The sequence below is a fragment of the Oncorhynchus keta genome, chromosome 6, assembly GCF_023373465.1.
Source record: "Oncorhynchus keta strain PuntledgeMale-10-30-2019 chromosome 6, Oket_V2, whole genome shotgun sequence".
Taxonomy (NCBI): Eukaryota; Metazoa; Chordata; class Actinopteri; order Salmoniformes; family Salmonidae; genus Oncorhynchus; species Oncorhynchus keta.
The window spans coordinates 25,387,077-25,405,128 of record NC_068426.1 but is presented as its reverse complement, the minus strand read 5'-3'; the positions used below and the strand labels follow the sequence as shown (position 1 = coordinate 25,405,128).

The following is an 18,052-nucleotide window of genomic DNA, read 5'->3' as shown; positions in this document are numbered from 1 at the left end:
ACATTCATTATATAGATTATATCAGCACCCACCAGGCTATAGTCATAAGTACATTCATTGTATAGATTATATCAGCACCCACCAGGCTATAGTCATAAGTACATTCATTATATAGATTATATCAGCACCCACCAGGCTATAGTCATAAGTACATTCATTATATAGATTATATCAGCACCCACCAGGCTATAGTCATAAGTACATTCATTATATAGATTATATCAGCACCCACCAGGCTATAGTCATAAGTACATTCATTATATAGATTATATCAGCACCCACCAGGCTATAGTCATAAGTACATTCATTATATAGATTATATCAGCACCCACCAGGCTATAGTCATAAGTACATTCATTATATAGATTATATCAGCACCCACCAGGCTATAGTCATAAGTACATTCATTATATAGATTATATCAGCACCCACCAGGCTATAGTCATAAGTACATTCATTATATAGATTATATCAGCACCCACCAGGCTATAGTCATAAGTACATTCATTATATAGATTATATCAGCACCCACCAGGCTATAGTCATAAGTACATTCATTATATAGATTATATCAGCACCCACCAGGCTATAGTCATAAGTACATTCATTATATAGATTATATCAGCACCCACCAGGCTACAGTCATAAGTACATTCATTATATAGATTATATCAGCACCCACCAGGCTATAGTCATAAGTACATTCATTGTATTGATTCTGACACTTCTTATCCAGGCATGCATCTGGATTACAATGTGTGTCTATTTCTTTTTTATTTTGACTTTTCTTATGCTATACAGCTGTGGTTACAGGTTCCTTTAATGCTTTTAATGATTCTGTTTTATTACATTAATATTTCACAATATTCTACTGGAAGATCACCATAGTATCACTGTGAAATTGATTTTGTTTCTTTTTGGGAGGGTGTTGGTAGAGAAATTGACGGCCAGTTTTTACCATTAAACCTAGAGATTATACTATAACATATTACGGGGTAAGAGGATTTCATGCCATGCGAGGAAAATATCATGTGAAATGCTATATTGACTGGTATTGCTGAATCGTCAGACAGCCTTCTACTAAATTCACTTAAGGCAATAGCTTTTTGGGAAATGGCGAAGGTATAAAGTTATCACCCATGATAGAGGTGTTAGGGATTTACTTCCTGCCATATTGCCTGTCTGTCGCGTTATATATCTTGGTTCTGTGTCAGCATGTCTGTGATGAGGGAGACATTTAGGGGAGAGGTATTTATGAACACGTGGAAGGAACTGAGGGGGATGAGTGGGAAGATACAGGGTCTGGGGGAGGGGGAGGAGGGGAAGGACTGTGTGGGAATAAGTTGGGTGGGAGGGGTTGGGTGGGGTGGGGGGCATCCTGCTGGGGGGTCTCCATGATTTTTGTTTGGTTTGTTTTGTCTGAAGTTTGGGTTTTTCCTTTAACACCTCACACTGTTTTTGATGTATCCATTTGTTTTCCATGTTAAACTTCTGCACCTTGCTGTAAATCTTCTGCTGTAATTCTTTGTATGTTCATCTTGTCATTTAGATAATAAAATGGTGCTCAATCAAATTTGTACCTTTGCTCTACAATAAAACATATTTGAGTTAGTAGATATTGCGAGCACTAAACCACAGTGCCATCAGAAAGTATTCAGACCCCTTGACTTTTTCCACATTTTGTTATGTTACAGCCTTATTCTATAATGGATTCAATAAATAAAAATCCTCAGCAATCCACACACATTACCCCATAATGACAAAGTGAAAAGAGGTTGTTAGACATGTTTGCAAATGTATTAAAAAAAAAACAGAAAAACCTTATTTACATAAGTATTCAGGCCCTTTGCTATGAGACTCGAAATTGAGCTCAGCTACATCCTGTTTCCATCCTTAAGATGTTTCTACAACTTGATTGGCGTCAACCTGTGGTAAATGCAGTTGATTGGACATGATTTAGAAAGGGACAACCCGGTTTATATAAGGTCCCACAGTTGACAGTGCATGTCAGAGCAAAAACCAAGTAATTGTCTGTAGAGCTCAGAAACAGGATTGTGTCGAGGCATAAATCTGGGGAAAGGTACCAAAAAATATCTACAACATTGAAGGTCCCCAAGAACACAGTGGCCTCCATAATTCTTAAATGGAAGAAGTTTGGAACCACCAAAACTCTTCATTGAGCTGGCCGCCCAGTCAAACTGAGTAATCGGCGGAGAATGGCCTTGGTCAGGGAGGTGACCAAGAACCCGATGGTCACTCTGAGAGTGCTCTAGAGTTCCTCGGTGGAGATGGGAGAACATTCCAGAAAGACAACCATCTCTGCAGCACTCCACCAAAAGGCCCCTAAAGACTCTCAGATCATGAGAAACAAGATTCTTGGGTCTGATGAAAGCAATATATTACTCTTTGACCTGAATGCCAAGCTTCACGTCTAGAGGAAACCTAGCACCAAACCTACGGTTAAGCATTCTGGTTACAGCATTATGCTGTGTGGATTTTCTTTTGCGGCACGGACTGGGAGACTAGTCAGGACCTATGCAAAGATGAAGGGAGCAAAGTACAGAGAGATCCTTGATGAAAACCTGCTCCAGAGCACTCAGGACCGTAAACTGGGACGAAGGTTCACCTTCTAACAGGACAACGACCCTAAGCACACTGCCAATACAACGCAGGAGTGGTCCACACATTCTCTGAATGTCCTTGAGTGGCCCAGCCAGAGCCTGGACTTGAATCCGATCTAACATCTCTGGAGAGACCTGAAAATAGCTGAGCAGCAACGCTCCCCATCCAACCAAACAGAGCTTGAGCGGAGCTGTAGGGAAGAATGGTAGAAATCTCCAAATACAGGTGTGCCCAGTTTTTTTTTCTCCACCTTTATTTAACCAGGTAGGCCAGTTGAGAACAAGTTCTCATTTACAACTGCGACCTGGCCAAGATAAAGCAAAGCAGTGCGACACAAACAACAACACAGAGTTACACATGGAATAAACAGACATACAGTCACAACAGAGAAAAAGTCTCTAAACAGTTTGTGCAAATGAGGTAAGATAAGGGAGGTAGACAAATAGGCCATAGTGGCAAAATAATGACAATTTTGCAATTAAACACTGGAGTGATATATGTGCAAAATATGAATGTGCAAGTAGAGATACTGGGGTGCAAAGGTTAAAAATACAAAATAAATACAAAATAAAATAATAATAAATAACAGTATTGGGAATGAGGTTGTTGAATGGGCTATTTACAGATGAGCTATGTACAGGTGCAGTAATCTGTGAGCTGCTCTGACAGCTGGTGCTTAAAGTTAGTAAGGGAGATATGGGTCTCCAGCTTCAGTGATTTTTGCAATTCGTTCAAGTCATTGGCAGCAACGAACTAGAACGAAAGGCGGCGAAATGTGGAATTGGCATTGTGGTTCGACCAGTGAAATATACCTGCTGGAGCGCATGCCACGGGTGGGTGACCAGTGAGCTGAGCGAGTGGGTTTGGCGAGTGGGTTTGGCGACGAATATGAAGCAAGGGCCAGCCAACGAGAGCATACAGGTCGCAATGGTGGGAAGTATATGGGGCTTTGGTGACAAAACGGATGGCACTGTGATAGACTGCATCCAATTTGCTGAGTAGAGTGCTATTTTGTAAATTACATCGCCGAAGTCAAGGATCGGTAGGATTTTCAGTTTTACGAGGGTATGTTTGGCAGCATGAGTGAAGGATGCTTTGTTGCGAAATAGGAAGCCGATTCTAGGTTTAATTTTGGATTGGAGATGCTTAATGTCTGAAAGGAGAGTCTGAAAGGAGAGTTTACAGTCTAACCAGACACCTAGGTATTTGTAGTTGTCACGTATTCTAAGTCAGAACCGTCCAGAGTAGTGATGTAACTAAGTCAGGTTTCTAGGCCTCCTTGCTTGCACACACTTTTTCAGTACTGCCCACAAATTTTCTATGGGATTGAGGTCAGGGCTTTTGTGATGGCCACTCCAATACCTTGACTTTGTTGTCCTTAAGCCATTTTGCCACAACTTTGGAAGAATGCTTGGGGTTCATTGTCCATTTGGAAGACCCATTTACGACCAAGCTTTAATTTCCCGACTGATGTTTGAGATTCTTCAAAATAGCCACATAATTTTCCTCCCTCGTGATGCCATCTATTTTGTGAAGTGCACCAGTCCCTCCTGCAGCAAAGCACCCCCACAACACTGCCACAACACTGCCGCGGCCCGCTAGCTGTCTAGAGCATACCGGACTGTAGCTGAAGTGGTCCATCAGTCAATTTCTTGGGCTACTATACCTATTTTGCTAATTGGCCTGGACCCTTTTACTACATGGACCCCTGCTGATCCATCAGGACTGGTCTGCCGAAGTAACCGCACGAGGGTCTACAACAGACTTCTTCCGTCGCGACGTACCTCTAAGGCCCTTCTGCTAGCCTGCCCTCCCCGGCCCGCTAGCTGTCTGAATTGCCGTGTCTCCAGCCCGTTGGACCCTATCACTCAGCTGCGTATGCTAATGTCAATATGCCTTGTCCATTGCTCTTTTGATTAGTGATTATTGTCGTATTTCACTGTAGATCCTCCAGCCCTGTTCAATATGCCTCAGATAACCCTCTTGTCCCACCTGGTTTAATTGATGTCTCTAGAGACAATACCTCTCTCATCATCACTCAATGTCTAGGTTTACCACCACTGTATTCACATCCTACCATACCGTTGTCTGTACATTATGCAATTAATCTATTCTACCACGCCCAGAAACCTGCTCCTTTTACTCTCGGTTCTTATAGCCCTTAGCCGTACCCTTATCCTACTCCTCCTCTGCTCCTCTGGCGATGTAGAGGTTAATCCGGGCCCTGCAGTGCCTAGCTCCACTCCCATTCCTCAGGCACTTTCATTTGTTGACTTCTGTAACCAAAAAAGCCTTGGTTTCATGCATGTTAACATTAGAAGCCTCCTCCCTAAGTTTGTTTTATTCACTGATTTAGCACACTCTGCCAAGCCGGATGTCCTAGCTGTGTCTGAATCCTGGCTTAGGAAGGCCACCAAAAACCCTGAAATGTCCATCCCTAACTATAACATTTTCCGACAAGATTGAACTGCCAAAGGGGGCGGAGTTGCAATCTACTGCAGAGAAAGCCTGCAGAGTTCTGTCTTACTATCCAGGTCTGTGCCCAAACAATTTGAGCTTCTACTTTTAAAAATCCACCTTTCCAGAAACAAGTCTCTAACCGTTGCCGCCTGCTTTAGACCACCCTCAGCCACCAGCTGTGCCTTGGATTCACCATATAAAAAATAAAAAAAACCATATGTGAATTGATTGCCCCCCATCTTCAGAGCTCGTGCTGTTAGGTGACCTAAACTTGGACATGCTTAACACCCCATCCATCCTACAATCTAAGATTAATTCCCTCAATCTCACACAAATTATCAATGAACCTACCAGGTACAACCCCAAATCCGTAAACACAGGCACCCTCATAGATATCATCCTAACCAACCTGCCTCCAAATACACCTCTGCTCTCTTCAACCAGGATCTAAGCGATCACTGCCTCATTGCTTGCGTCCGTAATGGGTCTGCGGTCAAATACCCACCCCTCATCACAGTCAAAGGCTCCCTAAAACACTTCAGCGAGCAGGCCTTTCTAATCAACCTGGACCGGGTATTCTGGAAGGACATTGACCTCATCCTGTCAGGAGAAGATGCCTGGTTATTGTTTAAAAGTGCTTTCCTCACAATCTTAAATAAGCATGCCCCATTCAAAAAATGTAGAACCAGGAACAGACATAGCCCGTGGTTCACTCCAGACCTGACTGCCCTTGACCAGCACAAAAACATCCTGTGGCGTACTGCATTAGCACCGAATAGCCCCCGCGACAAGCAGTTAGGAAGGCAATGGCTAGCTTTTTCAAACAGAAATTTGCATTCTGCAGCACAAACTCCAAACAGTTCTGGGACACTGTTAAGGCCATGGAGAAAAAGAGCACCTCCTCCCAGCTGCCCACTGCACTGAGGCTAGGAAACACTGTCACCACCGAAAAATGCAAGATAATTGAGAATTTTTCTACGGCTGGCCATGCTTTCCACCTAGCCACCCCTACCCTGGTCAACAGCCCTGCACCCCTCACATCAACATGCTCATGCCTCCCCATTTCTCCTTCAACCAAATCAGATAGCTGATGTTCTTGAAAGAGCTGAAAAATCTGGACCCCTCAAATCAGCTGGGCTAAACAATCTGGACACCCTCTTTCTAAAATTATCAGGCAAAATTGTTGCAACCCCTATTACTAGCCTCTTGTACCTCTCTTTCGTATCGTCTGAGATTCCCAAAGATTGGAAAGCTGCCATGATCATCCCCCTCTTCAAAGGGGGAGACACTCTAGACCCAAGCTGTTACAGACCTATATCTATCCTACCCTGCCTTTCTAAGGGCTTCAAAAGCCAAGTTAACAAACAGATCACCGGCCATTTCGAATCCCACCGTACCTTCTCCGCTATGCAATCTGGTTTCCGAGTTGTTCATGGGTGCAACTCAGCCACGCTCAAGGTCCTAAACGATATCATAACCGCCATCGATAAAAGAAAATACTGTGCAGCTGTATTCATTGACTTGGCCAAGGCTTTCGACTCTGTCAATCACCACATTCTTATCGGCAAACTCAATAGCCTTGGTTTCTCAAATGACTGCCTTGCCTGGTTCACCAACTACTTCAGTGAGTTCAGTGTGTTAAATCGGACGGCCTATTGTCCGGATCTCTGGCAGTCTCTATGGGGGTGCCACAGGGTTAAATTCTCGGGCCAACTCTTTTCTCTGTATACATCAATGATGTCACTCTTGCAGCTGGTGATTCTCTGATCCACCTATACGCAGACAACGCCATTCTGTATATTTCTGGCCCTTCTTTGGACACTGTGTTAACTAACCTCCAGAAGAGCTTCAACAACCATATGACATTCTCCCAATCTTCTTCTGGATCATCCAAATGCTCTCTAGCAAACTTCAGACAGGCCTGGACATGTACTGGCTTAAGCAGGGGGACACGTCTGGCACTGCAGGATTTGAGTCCCTGGCGGCGTAGTGTGTTACTGATGGTAGGCTTTGTTACTTTGGTCCCAGCTCTCTGCAGGTCATTCACTAGGTCCCCCCGTGTGGTTCTGGGATTCTTGCTCACCGTTCTTGTGATCATTTTGACCCCACAGGGTGAGATCTTGCGTGGAGCCCCAGATCGAGGGAGATTATCAGTGGTCTTGTTATGTCTTCCATTTCCTAATAATTGCTCCCACAGTTGATTTCTTCAAACCTGCTTACTTATTGCAGATTCAGTCTTCCCAGCCTGGTGCAGGTCTACAATTGTGTGTCTGGTGTCCTTTGACAGCTCTTTGGTCTTGGTCATAGTGGAGTTTGGAGTGTGACTGTTTGAGGTTGTGGACAGGTGTATTTTATACTGATAACAAGTTCAAACAGGTGCCATTAATACAGGTAACGAGTGGAGGACAGAGGAGCCTCTTAAAGAAGAAGTTACAGGTGTGTGAGAGCCAGAAATCTTGCTTGTTTGTAGGTGACCAAATACTTATTTTCCACCATAATTTGCAAATAAATTCATTAAAAATCCTACAATGTGTTTTTCTGGATTTCTTTTCTCATTTTGTCTGTCATAGTTGAAGTGTACCTATGATGAAAATTACAGGCCTCTCTCATCTTTTTAAGTGGGAGAACCTGCACAATTGGTGGCCTACTAAATACTTTTTGCCCCACTGTATATACTTTTTTTCTATTGTGTTTGTTACATTCCCCAGTTTCTGTGTTGTGGTTTGTTATGTGTGTGTTTCAGGATGGTGTCCTGAAATCCCCTACAGCTGATTGATCAGCCCCATTGATTGGAGAGCTGACCCCGCCCTCTCGTCAGAACATAGCTGTTGTCAATTACCAATACTTTTTTACAGCTGTATATAAACCAGTGTTCTGTTGCTCAGGGGAGATCTGATTGTGATATAGATTGCAGAGAGATCATTGCAGAATACATTTGCTGAGAGAGGAGGCTGATGCCTGTGGGTAAGTTACTGTGTTAGTTGTTGCTGGGAGCAGTTGGTATGTTCTGTGTAAGTTTGTTGCTCAGTCAGACAGAGCCTATTTGATGTCCTGTGTTTCTCAGTGTGTTTGTGAAATTGTTAATAATATTGTGTTTCATTTGTTCCCAGGAGGGGAAGGGGAATGCACCTAGGAAATGCTTAGGCAAGAGGCCCGCGGGCATACATATACCCGTAGTCTATTCACTGTCTAGGCACACTAGGTAAGACCTGGGCGGACCACCCCCTGTATTTTGGTTAGCGCACCAGGTGGTGCTAAGTTAGATAGGTAGTGGGTAGGAAGTTTAGATAGGAGAGGGGGACTTTGACATTTACTTTCTTTGCTTTGGTTCTGTCCAGCCCCTTTTCCCCATATTGCCGTGTGACGGAATAAATTCCTTGTAAATGGTACCCCTCTCTCTGCCTTTTGTCATCCTTACTCGCACCTACAGTCCCGTACCTCTTTCACTTCACGGAGAGTTGAGTTGTGGCAGGGTGTTGCGTTCCCTCTTCATAGAGTTGTGCGTAACAGTGTTATTGACTGTATGTTTGTTTATTCCATGTGTAACTCTGTGTTTGTCGCACTGCTTTGCTTTATCTTGGCCAGGCCGCAGATGTAAATTGGAACTTGTTCTCAACTAGCCTACCTGGTTAAATAAAGGTGAAAAAAAAATGTAATTCTTCCTGCTGCCGCAGATATGGCTGGGACAGTGCTGGGGGAAAAGGCCCGAAAAACGATACAATTCCTTCATCAAACAACACTGTTTCACGACGCATCGGTGACATAGCAGGAGATTTTTTTTAAACAATTACTGCTTTGCATACAAGCCAGTGAATTCTATGTGTTACAGCTGGATGAGTTAACAGACGTGGCGGGCCTGGCACAGCTCCTTGTAACGGCAAATTTCCTCCTCTTCGTCTAACCGTGAACAAACCGAAACAGTACCGTGTGGCGACAGACACGGAAACAAACACCCACCAACAAACAGTGAAACCCAGGCTACCTAAGTATGATTCTCAATCAGTGTCAGCGCCGTGTGTATAGGTGGCAGGGAAGTCAGGCGCAGGAGAGTCAAAATGGAGTATAAATGAGTCTTTTAACAAATGTCCACAGAACATGCTCCATAACACTAAACAGTACAGACATGAAAAAACATGGGTACGAGGACCCGTCGCGCACCAACACAACACTGACAATAAAACAATCTGACAAAGACATGAGGGGAAACAGAGGGTTAAATACACAACAGGTAATGAATGGGATTGAAAACAGGTGTGTGTGTGGGAAGATAAGACAAAACCAATGGAAAATGAAAAATGGATCGACGATGGCTAGAAGACCGGTGACGTCGAACGCCGTGCACCGCCCGGACAAGGAGAGGCAACGACTTCGGAAGAAGTCGTGACACAGAGACAACTAATGACACCTGCCTCTGAGAACCATACTAGGCCGAAACATAGAAATCCCAAAATCATAGAAAAACAAACAGACTGCCCACCCCAACTCACACCCTGACCATACTAAATAATGACAAAACAAAGGAAATAAAGGTCAGAACGTGACACTCCTGGTATGTCTGTTACGTTTACGGGGGTCAATTAAGGAAGACCTCCTCTTCTGCAAACCACTGGAAACCAGGACAAGAAGAGAGGATATTTTTAAAGTACTGGACAGCTTTGTGACATCAAATGGACTTTGGTGGTCAAGATGTGTTGGTATCATTACTGATAGCGCAAAAGCCATGAGAAGGAGACATAGTGGAGTGGTAATGTGCGTGCAAGCAGTTGCTCCCGACGCCACTTGGGTACACTGCAGCATCCACAGAGAGACTCTTGCTGCCAAGGGAATGCCTGACAGCTGGAAATACGTTTTGGACACAACAGTGAAAATGGTTAACTTTGTTAAAGCAAGGCCCCTGAACTCTTGTGTATTTTCTGCACTATGCAATGATATGAGCAGCGACCATGTAAGGCTTTTACAACATACAGTAGTGCGCTGGTTATCAAGGGGCAAAGTATTGACACTTTTTTTTATAATTGAGAGACGAGCTTAAAGTTTTCTTTACTGCCCATAATTTTCACTTGTCTGACCGCTTGATGATGATGATGAGTTTCTCACACGAATGGCCTATCTGGGTGATCACCTGAATCATCTGAATCTACGATTACAGGCACTCTCTGCAACTATATTCAATGTGCGGTACAAAACTGAGGCTATGATTAAGAAGTTGGAGCTCTTCTCTGTCTGCATTAACAAAACACAGGTCTTTCCATCATTGTATGATTTCTTTGTGTGCAAATGAACTCAAGCTTACAGACGATGTCAAATGTGATATAGCGAAGCAGCTGAGTGAGCTGGGTACGCAATTAAGCAGGTACTTTCCCGAAACGGACGACACAAACAACTGCTTTCGTTATCCCTTGCTTGCCCTGCCTCCAGTCCACCTACCGATATCTGAACAAGAGAGCCTCATCAAAATTGCAACAAGCGGTTCTGTGAAAATTGTACTGTATTTAATCAGAAGCCACTGCCAGATATCTGGATAGGGCTAAGCTCAGAGTTTCTTTCCTTGGCAAATTGCACTGTTAAGACACTGATGCCCTTTGCAACCACGTACCTATGTGAGAGTGGATTCTCGGCCCTCACTAGCATGAAAACAAAATACAGGCACAGACCACATGTGGAAAATGATTTAACACGGAGACTCTCTCCAATACAACCCAACATGTCAGAGTTATGTGCATCCTTTCAAGCACACCCTTCTCATTAACCTGTGGTGAGTTATTCACAATTTTTGACGAACAAATAAGGTTTTATATGTAAGATGGCCGAGTGTGGTCTGGACGAGTGTCTCGTTGGTCTGGGCGTTGTCTGTTGATCTGTTGCTCCTGTGTGAGGTGTTGGGGCTGCGGTTGAGGGCGCTGTCCTTTTTTAAAACATTTATTTAACCAGGTAGGCTAGTTGAGAACAGGTTCTCATTTGCAACTGCGACCTGGCCAAGATAAAGCATAGCAGTGTGAACAGACAACACAGAGTTACACATGGAGTAAACAATTAACAAGTCAGTAACACAGAAAAAAGGGGAGTCTATATACAATGTGTGCAAAAGGCATGAGGAGGTAGGCGAATAATTACAATATTGCAGATTAACACTGGAGTGATAAATGATCAGATGATCATGTACAGGTAGAGATATTGGTGTGCAAAAGAGCAGAAAAGTAAATAAATAACTGTGGGGATGAGGTAGGTGAAAATGGGAGTGCTATTTACCAATAGATTATGTACAGATGCAGCGATCGGTTAGCTGCTCAGCTAGCTGATGTTTGAAGTTGGTGAGGGAGATAAAAGTCTCCAACTTCAGCGATTTTTTTGCAATTCGTTCCAGTCACAGGCAGCAGAGTACTGGAACGAAAGGCGGCCGAATGAGGTGTTGGCTTTAGGGATGATCAATGAGATACACCTGCTGGAGCGCGTGCTACGGATGGGTGTTGCCATCGTGACCAGTGAGCTGAGATAAGGCGGAGCTTTGCCTAGCATGGCCTTGTAGATGACCTGGAGCCAGTGGGTCTGGCGACGAATATGTAGCGAGGGCCAGCCGACTAGAGCATACAAGTCGCAGTGGTGGGTAATATAAGGTGCTTTAGTGACAAAACGGATGGCACTGTGATAAACTGCATCCAGTTTGCTGAGAAGAGTGTTGGAAGCAATTTTGTAGATGACGTCGCCGAAGTCGAGGATCGGTAGGATAGTCAGTTTTACTAGGGTAAGCTTGGCAGCGTGAGTGAAGGAGGCTTTGTTGCAGAATAGAAAGCCGATTCTTGATTTGATTTTCGATTGGAGATGTTTGATATGTGTCTGGAAGGAGAGTTTGCAGTCTAGCCAGACACCTAGGTACTTATAGGTGTCCACATATTCAAGGTCGGAACCATCCAGTGTGGTGATGCTAGTCGGGCATGCGGGTGCAGGCAGCGATCGGTTGAAAAGCATGCATTTGGTTTTACTAGCGTTTAAGAGCAGTTGGAGGCCACGGAAGGAGTGTTGTATGGCATTGAAGCTCGATTGGAGGTTAGATAGCACAGTGTCCAATGACGGGCCGAAAGTGTATACAATGGTGTCGTCTGCGTAGAGGTGGATCAGGGAATCGCCCGCAGCAAGAGCAACATCATTGATATATACAGAGAAAAGAGTCGGCCCGAGAATTGAACCCTGTGGCACCCCCATAGAGACTGCCAGAGGACCGGACAACATGCCCTACGATTTGACACACTGAAATCCGTCTGCAAAGTAATTGGTGAACCAGGCAAGGCAGTCATCCGAAAAACCGAGGCTACTGAGTCTGCCGATAAGAATATGGTGATTGACAGAGTCGAAAGCCTTGGCAAGGTCGATGAAGACGGCTGCACAGTACTGTCTTTTATCGATGGCGGTTATGATGTCGTTTAGTACCTTGAGTGTGGCTGAGGTGCACCCGTGACCGGCTCGGAAACCAGATTACATAGCGGAGAAGGTACGGTAGGATTCAAGATGGTCAGTGACCTGTTTGTTGACTTGGCTTTCGAAGACCTTAGATAGGCAGGGCAGGATGGATATAGGTCTGTAACAGTTTGGGTCCAGGGTGTCTCCCCCTTTGAAGAGGGGGATGACTGCGGCAGCTTTCCAATCCTTGGGGATCTCAGACGATATGAAAGAGAGGTTGAACAGGCTGGTAATAGGGGTTGCGACAATGGCGGCGGATAGTTTCAGAAATAGAGGGTCCAGATTGTCAAGCCCAGCTGATTTATACGGGTCCAGGTTTTGCAGCTCTTTCAGAACATCTGCTATCTGGATTTGGGTAAAGGAGAACCTGGAGAGGCTTGGGCGAGGAGCTGCGGGGAGGGCGGAGCTGTTGGCCGAGGTAGGAGTAGCCAAGCGGAAGGCATGGCCAGCCGTTGAGAAATGCTTGTTGAAGTTTTCGATAATCATGGATTTGTCGGTGGTGACCGTGTTCCCTAGCCTCAGTGCAGTGGGCAGCTGGGAGGAGGTGCTCTTGTTCTCCATGGACTTCACAGTGTCCCAGAACTTTTGGGAGTTGGAGCTACAGGATGCAAACTTCTGCCTGAAGAAGCTGGCCTTAGCTTTCCTGACTGACTGCGTGTATTGGTTCCTGACTTCCCTGAACAGTTGCATATCGCGGGGACTGTTCGATGCTATTGCAGTCCGCCCCAGGATGTTTTTGTGCTGGTCGAGGGCAGTCAGGTCTGGAGTGAACCAAGGGCTGTATCTGTTCTTAGTTCTGCATTTTTTGAACGGAGCATGCTTATCTAAAATGGTGAGGAAGTTACTCTTAAAGAATGACCAGGCATCCTCAACTGACGGGATGAGGTCAATGTCCTTCCAGGATACCCGGGCCAGGTCGATTAGAAAGGCCTGCTCACAGAAGTGTTTTAGGGAGCGTTTGACAGTGATGAGGGGTGGTCGTTTGACTGCGGCACCGTAGCGGATACAGGCAATGAGGCAGTGGTCGCTGAGATCCTGGTTGAAGACAGCGGAGGTGTATTTTGAGGGCCAGTTGGTCAGGATGACTTCTATGAGGGTGCCCTTGCTTACAGAGTTAGGGTTGTACCTGGTGGGTTCCTTGATGATTTGTGTGAGATTGAGGGCATCTAGCTTAGATTGTAGGACTGCCGGGGTGTTAAGCATATCCCAGTTTAGGTCACCTAACAGAACAAACTCTGAAGCTAGATGGGGGGCAATCAATTCACAAATGGTGTCCAGGGCACAGCTGGGAGCTGAGGGGGGTCTGTAGCAGGCGGCAACAGTGAGAGACTTATTTCTGGAGAGAGTAATTTTTAAAATTAGTAGTTCGAACTGTTTGGGTATGGACCTGGAAAGTATGACATTACTTTGCAGGCTATCTCTGCAGTAGACTGCAACTCCTCCCCCTTTAGCAGTTCTATCTTGATGGAAGATGTTATAGTTGGGTATGGAAATCTCTAAATTTTTGGTGGCCTTCCTGAGCCAGGATTCAGACACGGCAAGGACATCAGGGTTAGCAGAGTGTGCTAAAGCAGTGAGTAAAACAAACTTAGGGAGGAGGCTTCTGATGTTGACATGCATGAAACCAAGGCTTTTTCGATCACAGAAGTCAACAAATGAGGGTGCCTGGGGACATGCAGGGCCTGGGTTTACCTCCACATCACCCGCGGAACAGAGAAGGAGTAGTATGAGGGTGCGGCTAAAGGCTATCAAAACTGGTCGCCTAGAGCGTTGGGGACAGAGAATAAGAGGAGCAGGTTTCTGGGCATGGTAGAATATATTCAGGGCATAATGCGCAGACAGGGGTATGGTGGGGTGCGGGTATGGCGGAGGTAAGCCCAGGCACTGGGTGATGATGAGAGAGGTTTTATCTCTGGACATGCTGGTTGTAATGGGTGAGGTCACCGCATATGTGGGAGGTGGGACAAAGGAGGTATCAGGGGTATGAGGAGTGGGACTAGGGGCTCCATAGTGAACTAAAACAATGATAACTAACCTGAGCAACAGTATACAAGGCATATTGACATTTGAGAGAGACATACAGCGAGGCATACAGTAATCACAGGTGTTGAATTGGGAAAGCTAGCTAAAACAGTGGGTGAGACAACAGCTAATCAGCTAGCATAACAACAGCAGGTAAAATGGCATTGACTAGGCAACGGGGCCGACAGATAAAACAAACAAGCAGAATGGAGTACCGTGATTAATGGACAGTCCAGCGTGCATCAGCTATGTAGCCAAGTGATCAGAGTCCAGGGGCAGCGGTGGATGGGGCAGGGGGGCTGGACTGGCGAGTGTTATCCAGGTTAAAAAAATAACAATGACTAAGTAGCTTGTAGCTAGCTAGCTGGTTAGCTTCTGGAGGTTATTGAGTGTGTTCTAAAAATAAAGATAATAGCGATTCCGTATCACATTGGGTGAGGCAGGTTTCCGGAAGGTATAAACATTTTTTTTTTTTTAATCGGGGTCCGGGCGAAGGTGGGCACTACTGCCTTGTATAGGTGGATGTATACAAGGCAGTGTTCTCTCTCCCTATGCTCAGAAAAGAGGAAGCAGAGGCTTCAAAGTTTCACCATCTAGTAAGCTCTCTCTTCATCTCTCTCTTGTTTGGATTGACCTCCAGGTTGCTCAAGGCAGATGGTGGGAAGGAAGGGAAGTTGCAACCGGTTGCACAGGAATCTCCTACTACCTTTTAAAGCTTGAATACATCATCCCTCTCAATATACTCTCACTATCATGCTGTTATGACTTCTGCTGTAGGCTTCTGGGGAGCGCTGCCCCCAACAGTCCTTTAAAGCTGCAATATGTAACTATTTTAGGACCTGACCAAATTCACATAGAAATGGCTTGTTTTGTCACATAAACTGAAATGAGGCAAACTATTAGAATTTTAGCAAACAGAGAATGCCAGTGCGATTTCTGCATAGTGCACCTTTAACATAAGCACCTATCTGTGTCTTGCACAGCTGTAGAGCTTCTCAAAATAAACAAGGTGGAAAAACGGTTAGACAGGGCCACAAACATAAAACACCAAACAGAAGTTGAGAGAGCTCAGAGGAGAGAAACATGGTGTGATGATCGGAGTGTCCCCTCTTCGTTTGCATCTGGGGCCTGCTTGGTTTCAGAGCACACTGTGCCCATCTAACTTGATTTCAAGATGTGGAGACAAGAGGTAGAGGGACCAGGGAAATTATACCCAAGGAGAACAAAGTGCTGCTATCAAATGCACATCCCAGCGATGGTCCCTGGAAAGGCAGGCTGCAGACCCCTGGACCCTCTGAAGACTCATATACTGCCTCTCTGAGATCTCCTCCAAACGGCGCAACATAAAAGTCTCCAACTGTGATGGATTCATAAATGCATGCTTAGCCTGCATCTGTCGAGGCTACCCGGGGCTCCAGACAAACATAAACAGCATAGTCTCTGTTGGCAGCAGGGCCGCTTATGGAACATTCATGTGGACTCAGCCTCCATGTGGACACAGCTGATTGAATTTCATCTCTTCACTATCCCACTAATAGGCTTTTCTTTTTACTCTATATTGATACTCACCCAAGACAAGGACTCAACTAAGTGAATCCCCTTTGCAAAATGAAACACCTGCAAAGTTTACTAACAGCTGTCCATGGAAACCCTAAAGTGTTCTCTGCTAACCCTAATGGGATGTAGGGTTGACTATACCCCCTCACACATTCTTAAGTGAGGGACTCAAGGCTGTACTTATGTCTGTCCATAAATGAAGTAGTGCTTCAACTGCTGAACATATTAGTATGTGTCAGTGGGTTCGAACGTGTGTATGCAACTGATTGACGTGTGTGGGTTGTGTGGGTGGTGTGTGTGGTTCCTCCATTCATGTCTTCCGTGCAGCTTAATGTGTTATGGTTCTGAGTCTTTATGACTAATTATCATGTCTATAGAAGGATTAGGAGTGGTCTGTCTGACTGTTTGCTAACCGCCCCAGACAATGAGCACCAGACAGACCAACTGGTCAATGGCTCCAGTCTCCTCCAGTTTTTGTGTGACACAAACACCACGATGGTCGGTTGGTTGGTTGTGACGCTCGTTATTCACCATGACCACGATTTCCTCCATTGCAAAAGGCCTCATGACAAACGGAACAATAACGGAAACAATAATACTAGCATCCACCACTTCCACCCTGGTGAGACCAAAATATGTGCCGCCCGCCTAATACGAGCCAGCTGTGTTCTGGGTGGGGGGAATTAAAAACATGGCCTATACAAGTCCCATTGCCAATGGGAGTACAGACAGACTCAGGGAAAGTATGTGGTGCTGGCCGGATGATATTTGTCAAGTCATTCTTGTTTAGGAAAGATGCAAAACTAACAACAATGCCACTGGTTAACAATGTTTTACTTTTTTTTTTTTTATGGTAACGCGAATTCTAAACTCATGAAAGTATGGTCAATTTGGTTAGAACGAGCTGCGAGTCAAACAGAGAACAATGTATAGGTGAGAAGACAACAGTGGAGGTGAGAAGGGTTTTAAACGTGGCGACAACTCAACAGACTCAGTCTCTGGGGTTGATGCAAAGGGCAACAGCAACACTTACCACAGAGAAGTGAACAAGAGAACATAAACGAATACATCTGTCTTTTCTCCTATTTTCTCCTTAATTTCTACCTTGTTGTTGAGCCTACTTTTCATTTCACCCGTGGAATGGTGCAAAGCCATAGCACATCTGGGCCCGTATTAATAAAGCGTCTCAGAGTATGAGTGCTGATCTAGGCTCAGTTCTGCCTTTTAGATCATAATGAATAAGATTACATGGACAGCGGGGACATGATCCTAGATCAGCACTCCTACTCTGAGAGGCTTTATGAATACGGGCCCAGGTCCAAAGTATTTTAGGTTGGGGGCTCTTACTTGTAGAGGCTGTCGGGTTCCAGGCACTTGAAGACCAGCGAGTAGAGCACAGAGTGAGGATGGTCTCCATTCCTCCGACCCGCAACCACACAGGACGAACCCAAACCTGAGAACAGGTCATCCACCAGACTTAACACCTCACCTACCGGAGATGGGAGGTGAAAGAGAGAGAGAAAGAAGAAAAGAGCGAGACAGAAGATGTAGAATGAGAGAAAGTGAGTGAATAGATGTATGAAGAGTAAAAGACGGACGGAGAGACAATCACAGGGTTAATAGACTTACTGTGCATTGACCATGTTGCAACCCATGTCCTGTTCCTCTTAAATAAAGTGGCAAATCTACCAGAAAGGCCACAAGTCTGCTGTTTTGTCCTAACATGCACTCTCACCTATTGTTCTTCAGTGATATGTTTTACAAAACAAACACATGCCAAGCTAGCCTTGGTCACATGGCACATGTTTCAACAGAAAACAGACACAAATGCAATGAAAAGTAATGAATTAAGTTTTAAGAGGGAGATTCTTTCCAGCATTGATCCTTCCACTTGGCGCTTAATTGTGTTCCAAGTCATTCCGAGTTTCACTTCAGC

General features: G+C 45.0%; 1 protein-coding gene across 3 annotated transcripts in view; it reads right to left on the bottom strand.

Annotated features, from left to right (window-relative positions):
- Positions 1-18,052, bottom strand: part of LOC118384863 (astrotactin-2) — a 529,880-nt gene that overhangs the window by 24,159 nt on the left and 487,669 nt on the right. For all 3 annotated transcript variants that reach the window (XM_052521172.1, XM_052521173.1, XM_052521174.1), the window contains one exon: positions 17,464-17,605. In XM_052521172.1, the coding sequence (XP_052377132.1) occupies positions 17,464-17,605 (142 nt within the window). The remainder of the gene's footprint in view (positions 1-17,463; positions 17,606-18,052) is intronic.